This window comes from Saccharomyces cerevisiae, chromosome X (assembly GCF_000146045.2).
Source record: "Saccharomyces cerevisiae S288C chromosome X, complete sequence".
In the NCBI taxonomy this organism is placed as follows: domain Eukaryota; kingdom Fungi; phylum Ascomycota; class Saccharomycetes; order Saccharomycetales; family Saccharomycetaceae; genus Saccharomyces; species Saccharomyces cerevisiae.
In genome coordinates this window covers 187996-211591 of record NC_001142.9, presented here as the reverse complement: position 1 = coordinate 211591, position 23596 = coordinate 187996, and the positions used below count along the sequence as shown (strand labels likewise).

Genomic DNA, 23596 nt, shown 5'->3' with positions numbered 1-23596 from the left:
CTACTGGTAATATTATGGCATCGCAGGCTACAACTCTTCGAGGCTATAACATTAGAAAACGAGATAATGTATTTGAACCAAAATCAAGTGAAAACCTCAACAGCTTAAATCAAAGCGAAGAAGAAGGGCATATTGGGAGATGGCCACCTTTAGGTTATGAAGCAGTATCTGCCGAGCAAAAATCGGCAGTTCAATTGCGTGAATCGCAAGCAGGAGCGTCAATAAGCAACAATATGAATTTTAAGGCGAATGACAAGTCTTTTTCCACATCTACTGCTGGAAGAATGAGTCCGGATACGAATTCATTACACCATATATTACCTAAAAATCAAGTTAAGAATAATGGACAAACAATGGATGCCAATTGCAATAATAACGTATCCAATGATGCTAATGTTCCTGTTTGTAAGAACTGTTTAACCTCTACAACACCATTATGGAGAAGAGATGAGCATGGAGCTATGCTTTGTAATGCGTGTGGTCTCTTTTTAAAGCTTCATGGGAAACCCAGGCCAATTAGTTTGAAAACTGATGTAATAAAGTCTCGAAATAGGAAAAGTAATACAAATCATGCACATAATCTGGACAACTTTCGGAATCAGACGCTGATTGCAGAGCTTAAGGGTGATTGTAATATAGAATCAAGCGGTCGCAAAGCTAACAGAGTAACATCTGAAGATAAAAAGAAAAAAAGTTCGCAACTTTTAATGGGAACATCATCTACTGCGAAGATATCCAAGAAGCCAAAAACGGAGTCTAAGGAAAGAAGCGATTCTCACCTATCAGCAACAAAATTAGAGGTACTGATGTCGGGAGATTGTTCGAGACCAAACTTAAAGCCTAAACTGCCCAAACAAGATACTGCTATATACCAAGAGAAGTTACTTACGTTCCCAAGTTATACGGACGTTAAAGAGTATTCAAATTCTGCACACCAATCTGCTTTTATCAAAGAACGGTCGCAATTCAACGCAGCCTCTTTCCCCCTCAATGCTTCACATTCAGTAACATCAAAAACAGGCGCAGATTCTCCTCAATTACCTCACTTATCAATGCTGCTTGGAAGCTTGAGCAGTACTTCAATATCAAATAACGGAAGTGAAATAGTGTCCAATTGCAATAATGGTATTGCCTCTACCGCCGCAACTCTGGCACCCACTTCTTCACGGACGACTGACTCTAATCCATCCGAGGTACCGAATCAAATTAGATCGACGATGTCTTCCCCAGATATAATATCTGCTAAGCGTAACGACCCAGCCCCTTTATCTTTCCACATGGCTTCTATTAACGACATGCTTGAGACGAGAGATCGTGCGATTAGCAACGTGAAAACCGAGACGACACCGCCTCATTTCATACCGTTTCTACAATCTTCTAAAGCTCCCTGTATATCCAAAGCAAATTCACAATCCATCTCAAATAGTGTTTCTAGTTCTGATGTTTCTGGACGAAAATTTGAAAATCACCCAGCTAAAGATTTAGGTGATCAGTTATCCACTAAATTGCACAAAGAAGAAGAAATTATAAAGCTCAAAACTAGAATAAATGAGTTAGAACTTGTTACAGATTTATATAGGAGACATATCAATGAATTAGACGGGAAATGTCGAGCTCTTGAGGAACGTTTGCAAAGGACAGTAAAACAAGAAGGGAATAAAGGAGGATAGATCTTTTTTTCAAAAAAATCAGCATCATTTTTCAAATATAATATCATCATATGTATGCATATATAAATACATAGTAGCATAATCAGTTGCAAAACAGGGTTCTAATCGAATATTACGTACATTTTGCCGAAGAAATGGAATGCAGCTGCATGACATCCAACCCGGATGACGACCAATGATATGATTTGTTTCTCGGAGTTTTCATTACTTCTTTCATTTTTCTTTAGACCTAGAATTACTTTAAGATACAGAGTATACAAAAGAAAAGAATAAGGTTTTATCAATACAGTATTAACTTATTTATGATTGAAAGAAATTACCTTTGATGCAAATAACTACTGCAAAAAGAGTAATAATAAAATGTATGCAGCACATGTTTTTTAGAGTGTTAATTACATTGGCATACCTCTCCCTCTTCCAGCCCCTTGGGGAGGCATCATGCCAGCATTGGCACTTTCACTACCTTTATTAGTGATCGTCTCGTCAACAGATAAAATCAAGTTAGTAGCCTCTGTGGCACTGTTCAAAGCATTGATTTTTACTAAAGCAGGTTCCCATACGAATTTGGCAAAATTATCGCCAATATTTTCTGTTTCAAAGACAACACCATACCATTTCTCACCTTTGCTGTGAGCCAATCTTAGTTTGTTTAATATTTCTATAGCATCAAACCCAGCATTTTCACAGAGTTGCCTTGGAATAACTTCTAAAGCCTTAGCGAAGGCATTGATTATCATTTGTTGCTTACCAGCTATGGTTTTTGAATAATCTCTCAAGCATTTTGATACTTCCATTTCTGTAGCACCACCACCAGCAACGATCAGTTTATTTTGTAACGCTCTCTTAACTATCATGATTGCATCGTGCAATGATCTCTCAACCTCGGCAATAACTTGCTCAGCACCTCCTCTTAATAATAATGTACATGTTTTAGCTTGTGGGCAACCTTGGAATAAATTGTAGCGTTCTGACCCGATTTGCATTTCCTCAAACAAAGCACAAGTACCCAAATGCTCTGGTTTTATATCTGAAGTAGTAGATTGTATAGAGCCTCCAACAGCTTGGATGACACGATTCATATCATCTGCGCTCACTCTACCAGCGCAGAAAATATTTCTATCAGCAAAAAATTGAGTAGCCAAATCGCCGATAGGTAACTTTGATAGTACAATATTGGCACCTGTTTCTTCCACTTGTCTTAGCTTTTCAAAGATTAATTGCCACTCCGCATCTACAATAGCTTGGTAATCTTCAACATGTTCTACACGTACTTCAGCATTGTCTTTCTCTGCTTTCAACTCCAGTTCTACATTCAAACTTAAAATTTTAGGATTGTTGAACTTTTTGGGTTGCTGTTCAAATCCAGCATACGAAAATGTCTTCTTAAAGGCGACACCGTTGATGAAAAGAGATTCTTCCATAGCACCACCTGGAATTTTTTTAATACCTATTAATTTGTCATCCAAATCGTTTCTATCAAGGGATAGCACGGCGTCAACACACATTTTAACAAAAAAATCTGCATTATTATGAATCAATTTCGACGACATTGCAGTTCTAGCACAGCGTTCAAGTAATTCTCTGCCACTGCTTTTCTCTGAAGTAATATCCACAGCTAATTCGTTAATCTTCTCCACAGCTAAAGAAACGGCCTTTCTGTAGCCCTTCATAATCAAATGAGATGAAATGCCTTCTTCCAAAAAGGGCTTGGCTTCTTTCATTAACTCACCAGCTAAAATGGTTACACTAGTTGTACCATCACCCACCTCGGCATCCTGAGCTCTAGAAATATCCACTAAAGTTTTGGCAGCAGGATGTACTACATCTAATAATTTTAGGATCGTGGCACCATCGTTAGAAATAGTAGTCTTTTGATTCGATGTCACAATTAAAATATCAGAACCTAAGGGACCTAAAGTTGGTTTCAATGCCTCTTGGACTGCAACACAGGCATTGATATTAGAGATGATTTGACCTTTACCTTGAGATGCGTCTGTTCCCTCTTTTAGAACCACAATTGTAGGTGTTTGGCTTCCAAAGTTCATTTTTCCGAGTTGTATGTCTCGTGATTCAGGTACTACTTAATATTTGCGGCTAATTCTCTGTATTTGAAATCATTTCGACAATTTGGCATCTGCTAACGCTTAATAACAATTATTCATTTTTTTTTTTTTCAATAGCAAGGATGAAAAAGTCGCCACTTAAATATTAATCATTATTCACGAAAGTTTTCTTTTTCCGGGTAAGGATAATGCAGGTATGGTGATTGCTTCCAAGACATCTGTAGTAATATGACAGGGCAACATCTACAGCACCGATTTCGCTGATAAACCATCCAAGGTATTGACGATACTTTATTTACATTCCAGAACGAATATTTATTTATATATATCTGAGCGAGCAGCTATTCACATATGCACTCGATATTTATTTTTCTTCAAATGGGTTGACTTGATTGCAATGCAATGCCTATCATACGGCCCAAATATTTACGTCCCCATTTTCACGACCCTCAACCATGTAATTTTCTTTATACTTAACGGTACTAACGCTAGTCTCGTTACCTTGTTCGACGCAAGACCAGCTTTCATCCTTTTCGCTATCGTATATCTGGACACTTGGTTCGTCTGCGACAACGACTGCAGCGTTCTCTTGGAAGAGATCTAACGAAAGAACTGGCGCACTGTACGCATGAAACTTATTCAACAACCCAGTTCTTAAGTCCCAGATTCTAACTGTTCTGTCGTATGAACCTGTGACCAGGCACGCGGAATCAAATTTTAATGACGTTATGGCATCTGTATGCCCTTTCAAAGTACGAATCACCTTTCCGGATCTTAAATCCCATAGCCTTACAACACCATCTTTTGTACCCGTTGCTAGCGCTGCATCAAAACTTTGTAGTGCACCTATACTAGGCCTCTCATTTCTTTGAGTAAGAAGTGTGCTCTTTGATAAATCGACATTAGTGGATGTTGTTAAGACATTTGCAAAGCTCAGATCAATGGTTTGCAAGCACTTCCCGGAACGTAAGTCCCATTGCCTAATTGTTCTATCCTGTGAACCACTCACCAAGAAACTAGGATCTAATGATAATGCAGTAACCTCATCTGTATGCGCCTCAAATGTATGAACACATGGAGAATCAATATGATTTGTAGGAGAGGTAAGATTTTGCGTTTCCTGGTAAAGTTGTTGAGCTAAATTCAAATTCCATAATTTTAAAGCCGCATCTCTACCACCAGTAACAAGAGTTCCGTAGTCACGATTGATTTGCATACAATTAATTGTAGCAAGATGTCCTGCTAGTTCTCCAATTTTGTTTTGTTTGGATAAATCCCAAATTTTTACCGTGTGATCAAGATATCCGGCTGTACATAAGGTACCAAAGGGCGCATCAAAATCTAGGCAAGTGAGGAAATCATCGTGAGTGGACATTATAGAGCCAATTTTTGTTCCTGGCTCGTAAAGCTGCTGGAATGTTGGGAAGCTTTTTCTGTGTCTTTTTTTGGATTTGCTATAAAAGGCACCTAATCTATTCAATGAGTTATCGTCTCGAAGTTGTTGCCTTCTCCTTGGAGGTAGATTAGAAGCCTCTGATGATATGCTCTCTGTGGTGACACCCTCATTTCTTATAGCATCATTTTTAAGGGCCTTTCGCTCACTCATACCATCATCTTCTGCATTTTCGTCGCTATTAGCTTCGATCACCTCCAATCCGTACTCTTCTAAAAAGTCCAACCTATCATCAATCTGTTTGAGGTTGTCTTCCAATAGTAATTGATTTTGCTCTATGTTCGCAATTTTACCCAACAGTTTCTCTTTCTTTTGTCTCAGATTCTCAACTTCAACTTCAATGTCTCTTATTTCGGATAACGTAGAATTTTTCTGAATATTTAAAAACTCTAAACTATTTACAAGAGTTTGAGAAAAACTTTTTAATGCACTAGGAGAATAAGAGGAGCTTATTTTTTTAGTTTCTACCCCAGGCGGTATGAGAAATGAATCTTGGAAGTTAGGAAGCTCTGTGTGAATTTCATCTCGCTCATTTGTTTTAGACATAACATCTTTCGCACCAACCGTACCGCTTGTACCATTTGTATCATAGTTTAATCTTTCAGTGTTTTCAATGGCAAGCTCCGCTATTGGTAGGTAGCTTTTAAAGCCCTGAAACAGCGATGTTTCTTTTTTGGATGCGTTCTTCCTGAGATTTTCATTTTCGCCTCCTTCGGTTAGAAGCTTGCCATCTGCATCACTTTTGAGACCTTCCTTAGTTGGGATCTCGTTCAACAAATCATCACTTATGTACGTGAGCATTCTGAAGCATGTTTTGTTGTCTGTGAACTTGTTCCTGAATACATCGCCCCTTCTTGTCTTGGAGTAAATATCCTCAAAAGTGTTAGATGCATTTTTTACAAAGCGACCGTGTTCAGTCCTCTTGTAAAAGTATGAAGTTGAGCTCGCATTGTTGACGGTATTTGATAATAAATTCTTATAAGGCCCATTATTGGTCAGTACATCTTGAGTGTTGCTGTTCGATTTTTGGTAGTTTAAAAAAGCGGAAGCCGTTGTGGACAATGTTTTTCCTATATGAGTTATTTGGTCGTTCACTGACATTATTTGTCATTATTTGCTACTAATTGGAGCTCTACGAAGGGTTTATATGGTTGTACTTTCTGTAGAAAGTTAATTTCTTCTCTTGTTTACGCCGTCTTTCCTGAGAAAATCGATGTGAAAGTAGTTCCGCCTGTCAAAGTTGAGCGAATTCCTATCGGACGGAAAAGTCCGATGAGCGACCACATTAAACAGGGATACCAGGTCTGAGGAGGACTGTACAATGTAGGGGGAAAATACTCAAGTATGCACTCACTGTCAACTATTGGTTCCAAGTCGCTGGAAAGAAACTCATAGCTTCAAAATTTAATAAAAGATAATAGGATTACGTAGATGAGCCAAAAAAAATAAAAAAAAGGAAGTTCTGCAGCATGTTCAAGGACGGCTTGGTCGATTGTTTTTCTGTGTCGTAGAAATAGTCTGAATATATATCATCGGTATCTTATACCCTCATTCAAGGTGGAAATTGTACCAGAACAGTCATCAAGGGCCAAAAAAAATCTCCGCGACGGGGAATTGAACCCCGATCTGGCACGCGACAAGCGCCCATTCTGACCATTAAACTATCACGGATTTTTATGTTGTTTTGTGAGCGTGTTTAATGTATCCTTCACTATTTGAAAATATTTTCTCGACCTCAATACCAAATCAAATGACCTTTTACGGTCGTCAAAATGTGTTTCACCCTATAAAGTGAGCTTAAACACTTTAAACATCTCCTCTATCGGTTGTGCTGTACGGAAATAAAGATCAACTTATCAGGATAAATTTTAATAATTAGTATTTAAAACGTGTAATTCGGTTTCTGTATAACGCCAGTCACATTTCTCAAAAGATATATTACTATATGATGTAAACATTAGATTTATTAGAACTGGTAGCAATTAATATTTTAATCAATACTGATGTGAAATCTGAGATATGGGTGGATTTTGAAATAATTGTTGGAATCCTGTTGTTGATAGAGGGTATAATATTAGGTATACAGAATATACTAGAAGTTCTCCTCGAGGATATAGGAATCCTCAAAATGGAATCTATATTTCTACATACTAATATTACGATTATTCCTCATTCCGTTTTATATGTTTCATTATCCTATTACATTATCAATCCTTGCACTTCAGCTTCCTCTAACTTCGATGACAGCTTCTCATAACTTATGTCATCATCTTAACACCGTATATGATAATTGTTGGAATAAAAATCAACTATCATCTACTAACTAGTATTTACGTTACTAGTATATTATCATATACGGTGTTAGAAGATGACGCAAATGATGAGAAATAGTCATCTAAATTAGTGGAAGCTGAAACGCAAGGATTGATAATGTAATAGGATCAATGAATATTAACATATAAAATGATGATAATAATATTTATAGAATTGTGTAGAATTGCAGATTTCCTTTTATGGATTCCTAAATCCTGGAGGAGAACTTCTAGTATATCTACATACCTAATATTATTGCCTTATTAAAAATGGAATCCCAACAATTATCTCAAAATTCACCCAATCTTCAATAATATATTGATATGTTGATAATTAGAGGTTAAAAATTAGTATTAATGAAGAAGTGAGTACTGATCTTCTTATACTAAATAAGAGAGGTATATAAAACACACGCCGATTGGTCATATTAATTATGACCAATATAATAGTGATTCCGGTAGTTACTATACATTGATGTGACGACTCATATTCCTCATATATGTACCTACCATAACATGTTCAACTAATAGGTCTTTAACACAGCTTCAGTATTGTCTGAGCTTCTCGTTTAACATTCCTTCTGCAATAGGCGCAATCACACTTAAACGTATACGAGTTGTACATTAATATACGATGTAAGCATTAGATTGTTACCATAGCAACTCATGTCACTATTAATTACTCTCGTTCCAACATGCTCCCTTAAAGATATATTATTGTACTTCAACAGATATTCATTGTGTGTTTAGAACTTCATTAATTAATTATCAATAGTCTGTTGAGGCCAAAATATCCTGTGATGTTATTTTATTTTTTAATACTTGTATAAATCTTTTAAAATCAGATGCTGATACTGGTTTTGTTAGTAAATCAGCAATATTACCTTTGCCGGTAATTTTTAACAGTTTTATACTCTTCTCTTTAATTTTTTCTTTTATTATTTCAGTTTTTATCCAAGTGAATTTCTCTTTTGGTTGTTGATAGCTGCGATTTAATCCTTGAATGGCTGGCTTTGAGTCAGTGATCATGACAATGTCATTATTGTCTCCTTCTCCTAGCTCCTTTAATGTTACCTTCAACGTTTCTGAGTCTGCATAGCCTTCATAAATGGCATGAAGCTCTGCTTCTGTTGATGATACACATCTGTTTGTGCTCTTGTTAGAATAAACATTAAAAATATTCATACCGTACCATAATATAACTCCAATCCTTGATTGAGCATCATATTCTGATCCAACTGATGCATCAGTTATAGCAATAACCTTTTTGTCTTTATTACAGTCTCGGTCATAGTGTATTCCAATATCTTTATACCGAACCAAGTACTGGATTATTTTGTAAATCATATAAAAGACTCTTTCATGTGGGTAATTTACTAGTCTAGCCACTTTCTTAACAGCAAATTCAATGTCGTATCTGCATTTGTGTCTGACATAGTTTAGTTCACCTAGTAATTGTTGTAGCTTTAGAACACCTTGTCTAAACTCTTCTTCTGACATTTGCAGTACGTCTTTCTTAGGATCTATTTTATAAGTTGACATATGCGGAATTGAACTTTTTCTAATCTTTTTCAATTCCTCGTTGTATTTTTTATCCATTCTATTTATGAATGATTTTAATGTTAAATCGATAGTACCAAGTCTTTTGTTGTATACTAGATCCATTCCTAATATATCTGTATCGAGTACATCGTCTATTAATGTTCCTGTAATTTTCAGTTCAAAATTACTTTTCAATTTGTTTATGAATTCATCCAATCTCTGTTCATTGCTTGCCGCAATTACGCAGTCATCAACATAGACTGCAATCATTAGATTTTTATCCTCGGTTTGGTATAATCCCGGAGTATAAGAGTTATCTTTCAGTCCAATTCCATTCAAGTATTGTCTTAGATGATCATTCCATTCTTTAGGACTCTGTTTTAGACCATATAACGCCTTATTTAGCTTGACTACACATCTCCTATCATGCGGATGTGGGATGTATATTTCTTCTTCCAATTTAGCATATAGGAATGCATGATTGATATCCAGGGTCTTCATAAACATATTTCTGTTGTTTGCAATCATTAAGAATATCTTAATATGATTGTGATTTAAAGATTCTGTAGTTATTACACTGTAAGTGTCTGGTGACTGAGTATCACCTCTGCAGACTATCCTAGCCTTATAAATCCCATTTCTTTTCTTTGTGAATATCGTGTTGGTGGGTACTATTAAATTATCAGGGATTTCTGATCTACTGTACTTCACATCGACATCAAATACCTTCATATCTTTTAAATTCTGTAATTCTTTATGATATGCCTGTTTGTATTCATGTTTTTCTTTGAGGTCAGGATTTTTTGAAATAGCTTCATTATAATATATGGCTCGAATTTTTGGTGCTGAAACTGTTTCCATATTATCTGGAATTAATTTCACTCGATTCTTTTTTGAACGCTTCTTATCTCTTTCTAATTCATAGCTTGTTAGACTATTGTTTTTATCGTGTCTTTTCCGTTTTCTTTTCATGTTCAAAGAACTGAATTCTTTGTTTAAGAAGGCACTTTTATTAACTGTTTGTACTGGTGATCCAGATGCTTCAATATTTTGTTCCAACCTTGGTGACACATTTGTTCCATTGTCAGTTGGTACATTTTTATCGGTGACTTTTAATTCTTTTAAGTTATTACCATCCTGACAGTTTGATTCCATATCAGTTTGATCACTCATATCCACAATGTCCTCAATCGGGGGCGGATGATGATTTTCCTTCTCAAACTTTTCAACTTTGTTTGTGGAATAATCATTACTATGGTGATTGTTAATGCTTTCTAAAGTTTTTATTGGTAAACTCGTATCGCCTGTTTTTAAAGAAATCTCATTGTTTGTATTTCGGAATTTTACATTTGTTCCAATGCTCCCTTCTTTAGGAAACGAAGTTTCATGATTTGTTTTTTTTAACTGCTCCTGAATTAGTTCGGGTTTTGCGTTGTGCATTGACTCATCTTTGTTAGTAATAGATTCATCGGTGATATCTACACATCTACTGAGTCCAGTGTTTAAAATACTCCCAATGTTTTTACTACGAATTCTGTCGGAGATTTTGTTTTCGTCATTGATTTTAATAGTATTTTTACTTCCTACCAGTTTCTCTTGTATAATCGATGGAATTCTGTGGACTTTTTCATCATACTTATCTTCATCAATATGACTTGTATTTATTAATCCTTTCTTATCGATTCCACTGATGGATATTTCAGTCGATGCAAGTTCTGAATTAAAATCCTTGTTTGACAAAATTTTGTTTTTATCAGTTGAGATTGAATTATTTGTCGTTGAAAGTTCAGATTCAACGTCATAATCTCCAGATTCCTCAACATCAGAAAATACGTAATCCAAGTCCCCTTCTAGGTTATTACTAGGAGATGGGTATTTTGCGTTTGAGTCTATTTGAGATAACTCTTCCTCTGTGAACAAATCTTCCAGGCGAGTAATTGGTTTATTATCATCTTCGTAGTTTTCCAAAGCTTCACATAAGTTTGTGACCGTTTCGATTTGATCTTCTTCATCATCATTATCTGAACTGAATTGATGACTCTTGTTAATATTCTGAGTATTTCTTACTCTACCGTCCATTGTATAGTTGGGAATTGTATAATTATCAGATGTGACAATTTTATTTTTGGATGGTATAAAGAATTTGTATCCATAACTATTTGGATCTTTGCATAGAATTATAGAAGGAAGTCCAGATGGTTTCAATTTTTTGTGATTATGATTCCAAATTATTCCTTTTTCGCCAAATGGTAAGAATGACATTAATCTCACTGTCACAGGTTGACGTGAGATTGCCTTCAATGGTAGTTTACCTGTACTTTTGTGTTCCAGGTAATTTCTTATATTGGTAGCAGAAGTTACTGCGTATTCCCAAAATTTTACTCTTAAGTTACTTTGTCTTAGGAGTGTTGTTGCATCAGTTATTATTGTTCTTATGTATCTTTCTGCTCTTCCGTTAGCAGCATGATCTTGTGTAGAAGTAAGTATGTGATGTATTCCTTTTGAAATAAAATATTCTTCTATCTGATCATTTGTGAATTCAGTACCTCTGTCTGAATTAATTTCTCTGACTTTCCTGTCAAATTGTGTTTCCACGTACTGAATATTCTTTCTAACTTGAGCTAAAATAGTTTCAGCATTCTTATTGAAGTGTGTGGAGGTCATGCAATATCTCGTGTTGTTATCCACCATAATAAGCATGTACCTTTTAGTGTCCGCGTTTGAACTTGATACAGGGCCAAATATATCCATGCACCATGATGAGCCTGGTTCATGATCAGTACTATGATTATTCATAGACCCGGTATAATGATTTCTTTTCGTGGCTTTAGAGATTTTACAGGTTTGACACCAAAATTCATTTGGTTCTTTGATTAAGTCAAGGGATTCTTCATAATGATTATGTTTTATGGAATTTTCAATTTGTTGAATTCCTGTATGGCCCATTCTTTTATGAGCATCTTCCAAGGTAATAGACCTTTTATTTAGTTTAAATCCAGGAGAAGAAGTAGGTTTTATTGCATTTATTTTTGAATCATCGGAAGGACGTTCAATTAACTCGTTCATTTTTACGTGAATGACACCATTAACTATCTTGGTTTTAATTTTTATGATTTTGTTTCCCAATCTGGTATATTTTCGACTTAAAACCATTTTGGTTTTCTTGGCTAAGTCATAACAGCTGATTATAGTGGATTCTTCTTCCGGTACATAGTAAGTTAATAGACACTTATTGTCAGTATTGTTGTGACCATTCTTGATTTTTATATAGCCATACCCTTTAACAGACACTGAACTGTTTTTCCCAATACCAAAAAATCGTGTACTGCGATTACTGTCTTCGTAATTATGCAGTAAGGTTTTGTCATTGGTAATGTTTACTCCGGAACCGGTATCAATAATTACCAGTTTTTTGCTGTTGTACACTTTGTTCGACCTTTTTTGTGTCTTGTTCCAAGACTTTTGTTCGTTTTGCACTGGACTTAAGTGGTTGTTGTCTCTGTGCACCTTGTAGATAATAGGTTTTTGAGAAATTGGTCGAGTCAGGCCTAAGTTCCCTATTTGGTTTCTTTTTGCAGTTAATTGAGCAATGGAAAACAGATTTGCAATACATGCAGCTATTTTCTATTTGATCGTCTGCAATTGGGCTCAAATCAATTACTGTTTCAATAACAGTATTGATTAGAAATTCTTCGTGATCAATTCCTACGTCATGTGGAATGTTGTACAAACGTTGTTTCACAGAATTTCTTAAGGATTCATGTAAGGTTCCCATGATAGCTTCTTGTAGGTAATCCTTTAGATTAGGACAATCTTGGCAGCATTTAGAAAAAATCCATTTTTCCATTAGTACCAACTTTTGAAGTTTATTCATTAACAATGCGGAATTTCTACATGTTGTATCAACCAAAACCTTTTCCCAGGCTCTAATTCTGACATCTCTACCATGCAAACTTCTATATTTGTTTTTTTAAACCATCGATTATCCTAAAAATGTCAGTTGTATTTGTGTTCATGATATCTAAACTTTCACCGAGTCCTTCTTTGATTATCTTGCACAAGATTTCATTTTCACGAGGATCGATTTCTATGATATCATTTTCAAAGACATCATCAAATTGATATTTCTTGATGAATTTTTTAAAATTGTTTAAGAGAATAGGAATGTTCTCGACATTATTAGTCCTATAATCAAAAACACAATCCTTAGGGTAGAATCTTTTGTTGGTTGAAGTTAACGTATCGAATAAATAGTAAGTCCCTGTAGCATCTATATGTTCATGTAATATATTATTGTTCTCGTTTGTTTCCAATAATTGTATCTTTTCAACTAGATCCACAATCCTATTCTCAACCTTGTCAATGGTTTCTCCGAGTTTTAATAATTTTTCAGCTAGCATCTGAATATCATCAGCCTCAGAAAGTTTTTCCTCTTCTGCCTTTAAACCATTTAGTATGGTTTTAAACCTATTTAAGTTTCTTTGATATTGTCTCACCTGTTCATCTTTAATAGAAACTTTTCTTAATGATGATGGCGTCTGTCTGACAGTATCATTTGTTTTGACTTTCGATTGAATCCGCGCAGAAATGTTGTCGTCAATAACATTTCTTGTTTCACCCCTCACTGGGGTCGCCATGTTGATAATTAGAGGTTAAAAATTAGTATTAATGAAGAAGTGAGTACTGATCTTCTTATACTAAATAAGAGAGGTATATAAAACACACGCCGATTGGTCATATTAATTATGACCAATATAATAGTGATTCCGGTAGTTACTATACATTGATGTGACGACTCATATTCCTCATATATGTACCTACCATAACATGTTCAACTAATAGGTCTTTAACACAGCTTCAGTATTGTCTGAGCTTCTCGTTTAACATTCCTTCTGCAATAGGCGCAATCACACTTAAACGTATACGAGTTGTACATTAATATACGATGTAAGCATTAGATTGTTACCATAGCAACTCATGTCACTATTAATTACTCTCGTTCCAACATGATAATATAACTATTAGTTGATAGACGATAGTGGATTTTTATTCCAACATGTTCGTTCTGTTATGAAGTTGTTTCATATGTGTTTTATGAACTTTTAGGATGACGTATTGTCATACTGACGTATCTCACTTTGATAAACAACAATATCAATAATATTAGGGCGTGTGGCGTAGTCGGTAGCGCGCTCCCTTAGCATGGGAGAGGTCTCCGGTTCGATTCCGGACTCGTCCAATTTCTTTTTGTTCTCAACGACAATAATAAGAAAATCAACTTAAATGGAAAATATTACTGCCTTTTATTTTTTACGTAGCTGTTGCCCTAACCCGACTTTATCTTATGTCTGTTATTTTTTTATTTATACATTTTATAAAGTGTACCTCTCTTGCAGGTACCATTAATCTTATAACCCATAAATTCTTAATTCGTTGAACGTGCCGCATCCTTTGGAGTGGATTCAATATCCGTGGACCCCCCTTCTATTTTCCTCCTCTTCTTATCATTACCATCTTCATTCTTGTCTACAGACCCCACCTCTTCTTCTCCTTCTTCCTCATCGCCGTCACTATTTTCTATGTCTTCCTCCTCTTCTTCAAGATTCGTTTCGTTGTCTTCAGTCTTCTCTTCCTCCTCTTCTTCCTCCTCTGCCGCTTCTTCCGCCTCTCCCTCTCCATCTTCTTGATCGTCATCTTCGTCGTCTTCATCATCTTCATCGTCATCTTCTTCTTCATCGTCCTCCTCCTCTTCATCATCTACGCCGGGCTGTTCAGGTGGGTATAAATCCCCTTCATTTTCATTATCCCAAACAATGTTAAACCTTGTTACCCTTGGCTTTTCAGCCAGTATATTTCTTACAATATGATCTACTTGTACCTTTGCTGGCGGATTTTCTCTTAACTCTTCTTCATCGTACTCATTATTCACGTAGTAACCGACCCTAACAAACTCTCTCCCGTCATAAGAACAACTTAATAGAATAACAGTCACACTAACCAATTCACTCGCAGGAATCAGCTCGGCGGAGGGAGGGTCAGCAGAAAACACAAATTTATTAACACCTACGGGAACGGGGCCTACCAGAATGGAATCCAATTCCTGGTCATGGTCTAGAGAACGAGAGGACCCAACATAGGTTAGTTTCCACTCTAAGTCATGTTTTAAAGATTCTAAGCATTCAAAAGTGATTTCAAACTCATATGGATCAGTGAACTTTGCCGGGTTGTTTAAGACTTTGATGCCTAACAGTGAAACAATTGACATCTTTTCTATATCTTATGTTTCAATTGGATGGTAGGGAGAGTACGCTGTTACACTTTCGAGATTCTGTGAGCCTCTTACCTGTTTGGAGTTATTCCAAGTGTTAGTATTAAAATTGCAAGATTCATTTTTCCATCGTCGGTTGTACGCCCATTACATGAAAAAGGGAACAGATTTACGCGTTTAGGATGAGAAAAAAAAAAAAAGGAAAAAACGCGTAAATGAAAAGTTCTTTGTAGAACAGCTCTCTCTTAAACACATAGTAACAGCAAAAGACGCCACCAAGACAATATCCTGAAAATCGAAATTCTCGCCAAGGCATTACCATCCCATGTAAGAACGGAATAAAACAGCATTCGAAGGTTAGGTGTGGCACAAAGCCGATAAGAAAAAGAAAAGTAGTGAGGACAGGCTTAATTGAGCTAATTAAGGCGAAAAAAGGAAAAGAACTCGATAGAAAAACTTATTCATGAAGGAGACGTAAAGTCAGGCAAGGCTGCGGCATCATGTCTACTTGTCATAACTCAATTTGCCTATTTCTTACGGCTTCTCATAAAACGTCCCACACTATTCAGGGGAAGGCTACACGGAAACCCCAATAAAGGAAACGAAGAAGTGACCTTAGCCTTCGTCATCCGCGCCCACTACTCTCTTCCTAGTCGCCCGGTTGTTGAAAGTTTAATTGTGGGTTTTCTTTCACGACACACCTCACTGAAAAAAGAAACGAGCGGAGGAATAGTATGATAAATCTTCAGCATAGATGGGTAACGGGATCCCTCTGTGAGGGCCGATTATGCAGGCCTAGACCCGCACGTGACCACTTCGAGAGCAAGTTGCCTGCGAGTTTCTCTGCCCGAGGAAAAAGAAATGGAGGCAATTTACTTAATATGGTATGAGAGGATCTTTTGACGGCAAATAGATGCGCCATCTCCGAGAAAAAATCTAGACAATAACAGCGACAATTAACCTAAAGAGGATAGAAGATCGAGCAAAAAAATTTTTTTAATATGGGGTCAGTGGCGATATTATACTATAGGAGTTAAAGAGTAAGTTGAGTGTAAGGTGGTAGAATTATGATTGAACTCCGAAACTAAGCGCCGATTATGGGTGGCAAAGCGGACAGCTTTTGATATATAATCGATCGCTCTCGTAGTTGATATCCTCTCTCTTGCTTATCTTTTCCTGTATATAGTATATGTGTACATACAGATACGAATATACCTCAGTTAGTTTGTTTTAACATTAAATATTCAACAGTTGCCAGTAGCAAAAAGAATATATCCATTCATTTCGAGCTTTTTCGTCTCATTACTGATATCCAACTAACAGTCTCCTCATAGACGGTACCTTACTTTCCTTTAATATTATAATACTAGTATAGTCGCACATACTTAACTCGTCTCTCTCTAACACATAATGAAAATTTCCGCAGCTTTAATATTGTCTTCCCTTTCTTCTGTCGCATTTTCTGCCCCTGCACCTGCTCCAGCGGACAGTCACCATGAAGATCATCACAAAGATGAAAAACCAGCGGTTGTCACTGTCACTCAATACATAGATTCCAATGCCGCTACTAGTACTGTAGAATCTGCTGCTACTACCACTACATTGTCCTCATCTGAGAAGGATACCTCTGAACAGAAGCGTGATGGCGGATTCCAAGATGGTACTGTCAAATGTTCGGACTTCCCTTCTGTAAACGGTATAGTTTCCTTGGACTGGCTAGGATTTGGTGGATGGGCCTCTGTCATGGACATGGATGCCAACACTTCGTCCGAATGTAAGGATGGCTACTACTGTTCTTATGCATGTGAACCTGGAATGTCAAAGACTCAATGGCCTTCTGACCAACCAAGCGATGGTAAATCTGTTGGTGGTCTTTACTGTAAAAATGGTTACTTGTACCGTACCAACACTGATACCAGCGATTTATGTTCTACGGATGAAACATCTGCTAAGGCCATTAACAAAAAGTCTGACTCCATTGCTCTATGTAGGACGGATTACCCAGGATCAGAAAACATGGTGATTCCCACAGTGGTTGATGGTGGAGATTCACAACCAATTTCAGTCGTTGATGAAGACACTTATTATCAATGGCAGGGTAAAAAGACTTCTGCTCAGTACTATATTAACAACGCCGGTGTATCTGCAGAAGATGGGTGCATTTGGGGTACTTCTGGTTCGGATGTCGGCAACTGGGCTCCACTAGTGTTAGGTGCTGGTTCCACTAATGGAGAAACATACTTGTCGTTGATTCCAAACCCCAACAGTAACCAAGCTGCCAACTTTAACGTTAAAATAGTTGCATCCGATGGCGCTAACGTTCAGGGCAGCTGTGCGTATGAAGATGGCTCTTTCACCGGAGATGGTTCCGATGGTTGCACAGTTTCTGTTTTATCTGGATCTGCTGAATTTGTTTTCTATTAAGTCATTCTTCTTTTCGGTAAAAGAATGTCTTGTATTTTGATACCCTCAATTCCCCTTATTATTCTTTTTCTTCCGCTCTCTATTTATTATTATACATTGGGATTCCGTTATATTTTTCTCCTTTCAGTTCATTTTACTTCTTAAAAAGTTTCGTTGATCGCTATTATGCTATGGATTCAAAGATTTTCTTTTCTCTCTCTTCAAGGTGTACTCTGCATTACGGTTTTCTTTAGTTCGTTTATTTTTTTTTTGTTAACAAGGTGTTTGTATACATATATATAAATATATGGAAATATTATAGTGTTTATTTTGTTACTTCCTGCGAGTTGCAACAGAACTAACAAGATGCCATGCTGTTTTTTTTCATTTTTTGGCTATAAAAATAACAGTATCCTAGTCCTTGTGTTCGGCTTTAAAATGGAATTGCAAACCCCATAATTCCTTCTTCACACCGAACAAACCGCCTAGTAGTCGATTTTCAGAGACTCTAATGCTTTGAATATAAGTGAACCCTTTTTTCTTCAAAATTTCCTTAAGCGTGCTATCGAATGAGTAGACATCAATCAAGAGTTTCATGGTCTCCCCGTATTTGCCGCTGCTTCTAATATTTTTGGAGTGTAGCATAGCCCAATCAATCAAATCTTCGATAATGCCACTTTTTACATATACACGACGACAACCCACAGTAGTAACACTCATGACTAAATTTTCATCAGTACTTAATGTCATGTTAGGGGCTAACGAAATCAATGCAATGGGCGTTTCTCTATAAACGATGATATGCGTATTGTTCACCACTGGATCCTTTGTTTCATGTCTTGCCACCAAATCATTCAAATTGATGCCGAAAACTTTCTCACCTTTAGAACCAACAAGTTGGTTGATCTTCGACTTGAAATACGAGTCAGATACACGTGAGAGGAGGGTGAACAAGAAAGATGCACCAATTGCGGTGAACACTAAACCGCTGAGGACGACCTTCTTATTAATACGAGCCAGCTGGTAGAACCATCCAGCAACGGATCCTGTATTCCTTATCGGAAAGACAATTCTTGGCGTCAAGTAAATAAGCAGCCCAATGGTTAGAACAACAAGGATGACGGGATGGAAGAACAAATACTTATTAGCCAATGCCTGTTCTTGTCTGATGAAATCCGCGGACAAATTCAATGCAGCTGTACCATATTCTGGTTTCAAATTAACACTGTAAATAGTAGGAGGAGCATCAATATCAAGTGGTTTGTCTAATGATGCATCTACTTGTGGGACCGATGGGGCATTTTTATCGGACTTTCTACCCTCTTTCTTCTTTCTTTGTTGAACCGCCATTGTGCCACTCTTCCTACTCTTGTACTTTCGCTATGAAAAAATGTGCAACTGGAAGAGTCGTAATCAATCTAGAAAACTTAGTAAAAGTATGTGCTATATATCTATAAACATGAAAAGCTTTATTTGTGTGAGAGAGAAAAAAAGATGTTCTTTGGTCGTTATTCATTATAGTTTCCATAAAGAGCACGTGCGGGCGCGCTGGGTAATGCGGGTGTGAATTTTCAGTTATAGGTCAACTACAACAGCAGGTCGAGAGGGCTTCTTCAGAAAGCGAGAGGTCGTACCAGGGATGATGTTGCGGGAGCTGCTGTTGCTGCTGCTGATAATGCACCAGTGCAGTTGGACTGGGAAGAGCAAGTGGAACAGCCACCATCTGGATTTCCATTATTGGGTACATATTTGAGAGTGGACGCTCGATGCGATGTGGTCTTCGACGCCTCCGCTTCCTCTTGATGGCTACGATCCTCAGACGAGGCCGTTTGCGTCTCTTAACGTGTGTGTGTTGTATAATGGGAGAACAGGGTTGTCTCTCCTCGGTCTTGCGCTTTTTCACTCGCAATACAGCATGCCCAAGAGTGCAGAGCCTATCAATGAGATAATTGATTAGAATAGAATTTATCAGTGGGTCGACAATAATGAACCACTTGACAACGGTCTTGGCCGCACGTAAAACCTGTGTGGTGCGAGAAGCAACGAATCTGTATACAGTTGATACAGAACGTCGGATCAACAAAATGGGGCGTGATGAAGAAAAAAAGTGGCGATCCCGTGGAGGACATTGGTGCATGGATGATTCAATCATACAATTTACGACATTTAACCAAAGTTGCACTCTGATGGGCTCAACGACTGCTACTCGTGCCAATAATGAAACTGAAAAGCATGAAGCCATCACTGTTTTTTTCGTGGTCTTTCTATATATAAACAAAGCCTCTGTAAAGTTTTTTTTTTTCGCATAACAAACGCGCTTATCTGAGACATAACAACAGCCAACGACCGATGCCTGCGTGGAATAAACAATAATACGCTGCAGAGGATAAAAAGAGAGGTATCATGTCTATTTATTCTCTGCTTTTCTAATCAAATGTGTATTGTATGCTGAACCATGCCGGTTGGTTGCTTCTTCCGGTAATTGCATTCAAGTCCTGCAACTTTAAATGTCCTCTTATAAAGCAGGACGTGGCTTCAGAAACAAAAAATGTGTCGCCAAGAGAAAACAAGAACAGCTATCCAAGTCGAGCTGGGAAAGTAATCAGATTTTTGTATATGTATAGGTACTTTCTTGATCCGTAAGCTGGAACTTCTTTCATGATCTCTGTTATAGGAAAGCCAGAATAGAAAGAATCCGCCCGTAAAAAGAAAAATAAAGCAAACTCGATACAATTTCATGCAAGAAGGCCATTTGCTAATTCCAAGAGCGAGGTAAACACACAAGAAAAAATGGTCAAACCAATTATAGCTCCCAGTATCCTTGCTTCTGACTTCGCCAACTTGGGTTGCGAATGTCATAAGGTCATCAACGCCGGCGCAGATTGGTTACATATCGATGTCATGGACGGCCATTTTGTTCCAAACATTACTCTGGGCCAACCAATTGTTACCTCCCTACGTCGTTCTGTGCCACGCCCTGGCGATGCTAGCAACACAGAAAAGAAGCCCACTGCGTTCTTCGATTGTCACATGATGGTTGAAAATCCTGAAAAATGGGTCGACGATTTTGCTAAATGTGGTGCTGACCAATTTACGTTCCACTACGAGGCCACACAAGACCCTTTGCATTTAGTTAAGTTGATTAAGTCTAAGGGCATCAAAGCTGCATGCGCCATCAAACCTGGTACTTCTGTTGACGTTTTATTTGAACTAGCTCCTCATTTGGATATGGCTCTTGTTATGACTGTGGAACCTGGGTTTGGAGGCCAAAAATTCATGGAAGACATGATGCCAAAAGTGGAAACTTTGAGAGCCAAGTTCCCCCATTTGAATATCCAAGTCGATGGTGGTTTGGGCAAGGAGACCATCCCGAAAGCCGCCAAAGCCGGTGCCAACGTTATTGTCGCTGGTACCAGTGTTTTCACTGCAGCTGACCCGCACGATGTTATCTCCTTCATGAAAGAAGAAGTCTCGAAGGAATTGCGTTCTAGAGATTTGCTAGATTAGTTGTACATATGCGGCATTTCTTATATTTATACTCTCTATACTATACGATATGGTATTTTTTTCTCGTTTTGATCTCCTAATATACATAAACCGAGCCATTCCTACTATACAAGATACGTAAGTGCCTAACTCATGGGAAAAATGGGCCGCCCAGGGTGGTGCCTTGTCCGTTTTCGATGATCAATCCCTGGGATGCAGTATCGTCAATGACACTCCATAAGGCTTCCTTAACCAAAGTCAAAGAACTCTTCTTTTCATTCTCTTTCACTTTCTTACCGCCATCTAGATCAATATCCATTTCGTCTTCTAGCTTAGCGCTTGCGTCAACCAATAATTTTCTCTGTGTAGCATATTTTAAGTTTCTCTCGATTTTCTTAGCTCTCTTTTTGGAAAGTGTCCTCGTGGTGATGGAGGCCGGAGAAGATGAAGCATTTTGTAATGTCACAGCAGTGGAATTCTGACTTTCGTTCTTCTTGTTTTGGAAGTATAGGTCCAACGCTACTGATTTTATTTCCCCAGATTTCGAATTTACGCTGGATCTAGCTGGCTTCAAGAGACCAGCTCTTTCTCTTTGAGCTCTTTTCTTATTTAAAGAGTGCACCTTGTGGTGCAAATTTGAAGTCAGCTTAGGTCTGTTGATGGAGTTTTTAGAAGGCATTATGGGTTGGCTGTGCTAGTCTCTTCGGCAAGCACCTCATCGACTAATGCCGCCATAAGTTATAACCATATATTAATATTGATACTCTCTATGAAAATTTTAGCGAAAAAAAATTTTGCGATGAGATCATTCCAAACGGATTGACGCGTGGAAGAAACCGGCGATTTTCTGGTTTCTGGTTCTTTGATGGAAGTTGGACGAGACGGTGAAGAATAGAACAAGGGACAGGTTAACTAGACTCAATCGATTAAAAACATACATACTACCAGGGCAAAATGTCTGAAAATAAGAACTCTGAGGCTGAAGACGTATTTGAATTTTTAGATTCTTTGCCAGAAGCAAAGAATGGCGGGAAAATGGTTAATACTGACGTAAAGGGTAGCCAAGAAGGCGTTAAGGGAGGTTCTAATTCTGTGGCGGGCAAGACCGGGAATGATGGAAAGAAAGGTGACGATGATATCTTTGAATTCTTAGAAGAGTTGGAGAAGAGTAACTTAAGCTTAACTGACAAGAAAGGGGTTGAAAAGAAGGCTCCCAGTGAATCAGTTAATAATAAAGCACAAGACGAAAAAGTAGAAGAATCAAAAGAAAACAAAAATTCCGAGCAGGACGCTCACGGAAAGGAAAAGGAACCACAGCAGCAGGAGAAAGAAGAAGAAGAGGAGGAAGAAGAAGAAGAAGAAGAGGAGGAGGAGGAGACCCCATTGCATGACCCAATTGCTTCTATTTCAAACTGGTGGTCCTCCTCTGGATCCGCAAAGGTATCGAGTATTTGGAATAAAACTGCAGAACAAGCATCCCAGATCAAAAACCGACTTGCCCAAGAACAGCTTGATTTGACTTCAAAGATAAACACGAGCACGATTACTGAAATAGCCAGAAACTTACAGAAAATCGTTGTTGGTGAGACTGAAGAGGTGCTGCGAATTCATCTAGTCCATGATTTGGTTAACTATCCCTCATTACAATACAATATTGAAAGCAAGTTTGATCAAGTTCTAAGCTCACAAGTTGAGGGAGGAATCAGAATATTTGTAGATGAATGGGGCCATCCTAACAATAATGGAATTACACCTGTGGAAAAAAAGCCTTCAGTTGCAGACGGTGAGTTAGGCAACTCTAAAAAAAAATTACAGTTTAATCTATTCGACGGCAAGGTAACAGACGGTGAGAAACTGGCATTTGCAAACCTGGAAAATGCAGTCAAACTCTTCAATACTGCACATGAGGAATACCAGAAACAACAGAAAGAGGCTGATGCCACTCCAGATGACGATAGGAGTTCTATTAGCAGTAACAGCAATAAAATCAGTGATTTATTCATATCCATCTTACCAATTGCCATTCCGCAAAAACAAAAAGATGCCGACGGTGACTTTCAAGTGACCGACTCCAATACGCCAGGCAATTTCAATTTCACCCTTGTATTGAAAGACATAACTAACGATATTACCACCATAACAAGATCACAAGGATTCCCTGTCAAATGGGTCAATTGGCTAGAAGGATCCGTGGAGAAAACAGGATCAACAGCAAGTGAGGAGAGGAATAAGTCATACGATCAAAAGAAACAAAAAGAAAGTGAAGACGAAGACGAAGACGATGAGATCATTGATCCTAGTGAATGGGTAAAGGAATGGATCGAAGATGGATTAAGCTTGTCATTTGGGGTCATGGCACAGAATTATGTCATTGACCGTATGGGTCTTTGATACACTTA

At 37.6% G+C, this 23596-nt stretch overlaps 12 protein-coding genes and 2 non-coding genes across 14 annotated transcripts, besides 6 other annotated features; 5 read left to right on the top strand and 9 right to left on the bottom strand.

The window, feature by feature from the left end:
- Window positions 1–14: 14 nt before the first annotated feature.
- GZF3 (Gzf3p) lies at window positions 15–1670 on the top strand (the record flags this gene model as incomplete). Its single annotated transcript, NM_001181543.1, has 1 exon — window positions 15–1670. One exon carries the CDS (start codon window positions 15–17, stop codon window positions 1668–1670), a length of 1656 nt encoding a protein of 551 aa, NP_012425.1.
- A 392-nt stretch (window positions 1671–2062) lies between these two features.
- Window positions 2063–3715, bottom strand: CCT7 (chaperonin-containing T-complex subunit CCT7; the record flags this gene model as incomplete). The annotated part of the gene is made up of 1 exon (NM_001181544.1): window positions 2063–3715. The coding sequence occupies one exon, from the start codon at window positions 3713–3715 to the stop codon at window positions 2063–2065; it is 1653 nt and encodes a 550-aa protein (NP_012424.1).
- A 427-nt stretch (window positions 3716–4142) lies between these two features.
- On the bottom strand, window positions 4143–6287 carry MDV1 (Mdv1p; the record flags this gene model as incomplete). The annotated part of the gene is made up of 1 exon (NM_001181545.2): window positions 4143–6287. One exon carries the CDS (start codon window positions 6285–6287, stop codon window positions 4143–4145), a length of 2145 nt encoding a protein of 714 aa, NP_012423.1.
- Window positions 6288–6674: 387 nt separating this feature from the next.
- Window positions 6675–7563: an origin of replication (ARS1008; Autonomously Replicating Sequence).
- YNCJ0006W lies at window positions 6786–6857 on the bottom strand. Its single transcript has one exon. It is a non-coding gene; the product is annotated as a tRNA-Asp (tRNA).
- Window positions 7478–7809: a long terminal repeat (Ty1 LTR).
- Window positions 7810–7823: 14 nt separating this feature from the next.
- Window positions 7824–8194: a long terminal repeat (Ty4 LTR).
- Window positions 7824–14047: a mobile genetic element (YJLWTy4-1; Ty4 element, LTR retrotransposon of the Copia (Pseudoviridae) group; contains co-transcribed genes TYA Gag and TYB Pol, encoding proteins involved in structure and function of virus-like particles, flanked by two direct repeats).
- YJL113W (gag-pol fusion protein) lies at window positions 8267–12914 on the bottom strand (the record flags this gene model as incomplete). The annotated part of the gene is given in 1 exon segment (NM_001181546.3): window positions 8267–12914. Coding segments are annotated over 1 exon segment (4647 nt in total).
- On the bottom strand, window positions 12997–13677 carry YJL114W (gag protein; the record flags this gene model as incomplete). Its single annotated transcript, NM_001181547.2, has 1 exon — window positions 12997–13677. The coding sequence occupies one exon, from the start codon at window positions 13675–13677 to the stop codon at window positions 12997–12999; it is 681 nt and encodes a 226-aa protein (NP_012422.2).
- Window positions 13677–14047: a long terminal repeat (Ty4 LTR).
- Window positions 14048–14097: 50 nt separating this feature from the next.
- Window positions 14098–14191: a long terminal repeat (Ty3 LTR).
- A 15-nt stretch (window positions 14192–14206) lies between these two features.
- On the top strand, window positions 14207–14279 carry YNCJ0005C. The gene has a single exon. It is a non-coding gene; the product is annotated as a tRNA-Ala (tRNA).
- Window positions 14280–14465: 186 nt separating this feature from the next.
- ASF1 (nucleosome assembly factor ASF1) lies at window positions 14466–15305 on the bottom strand (the record flags this gene model as incomplete). The annotated part of the gene is made up of 1 exon (NM_001181548.1): window positions 14466–15305. One exon carries the CDS (start codon window positions 15303–15305, stop codon window positions 14466–14468), a length of 840 nt encoding a protein of 279 aa, NP_012420.1.
- Window positions 15306–16718: 1413 nt separating this feature from the next.
- On the top strand, window positions 16719–17732 carry NCA3 (SUN family protein NCA3; the record flags this gene model as incomplete). Its single annotated transcript, NM_001181549.1, has 1 exon — window positions 16719–17732. The coding sequence occupies one exon, from the start codon at window positions 16719–16721 to the stop codon at window positions 17730–17732; it is 1014 nt and encodes a 337-aa protein (NP_012419.1).
- Window positions 17733–18125: 393 nt separating this feature from the next.
- On the bottom strand, window positions 18126–19061 carry PHO86 (Pho86p; the record flags this gene model as incomplete). The annotated part of the gene is made up of 1 exon (NM_001181550.1): window positions 18126–19061. The coding sequence occupies one exon, from the start codon at window positions 19059–19061 to the stop codon at window positions 18126–18128; it is 936 nt and encodes a 311-aa protein (NP_012418.1).
- Window positions 19062–19293: 232 nt separating this feature from the next.
- Window positions 19294–19953, bottom strand: YJL118W (uncharacterized protein; the record flags this gene model as incomplete). Its single annotated transcript, NM_001181551.1, has 1 exon — window positions 19294–19953. The coding sequence occupies one exon, from the start codon at window positions 19951–19953 to the stop codon at window positions 19294–19296; it is 660 nt and encodes a 219-aa protein (NP_012417.1).
- Window positions 19954–20501: 548 nt separating this feature from the next.
- Window positions 20502–21218, top strand: RPE1 (ribulose-phosphate 3-epimerase RPE1; the record flags this gene model as incomplete). Its single annotated transcript, NM_001181554.1, has 1 exon — window positions 20502–21218. The coding sequence occupies one exon, from the start codon at window positions 20502–20504 to the stop codon at window positions 21216–21218; it is 717 nt and encodes a 238-aa protein (NP_012414.1).
- Window positions 21219–21348: 130 nt separating this feature from the next.
- ALB1 (Alb1p) lies at window positions 21349–21876 on the bottom strand (the record flags this gene model as incomplete). Its single annotated transcript, NM_001181555.1, has 1 exon — window positions 21349–21876. One exon carries the CDS (start codon window positions 21874–21876, stop codon window positions 21349–21351), a length of 528 nt encoding a protein of 175 aa, NP_012413.1.
- Window positions 21877–22151: 275 nt separating this feature from the next.
- MTC1 (DUF5427 domain-containing protein MTC1) lies at window positions 22152–23588 on the top strand (the record flags this gene model as incomplete). The annotated part of the gene is made up of 1 exon (NM_001181556.1): window positions 22152–23588. The coding sequence occupies one exon, from the start codon at window positions 22152–22154 to the stop codon at window positions 23586–23588; it is 1437 nt and encodes a 478-aa protein (NP_012412.1).
- Between the last annotated feature and the right edge of the window lie 8 nt (window positions 23589–23596).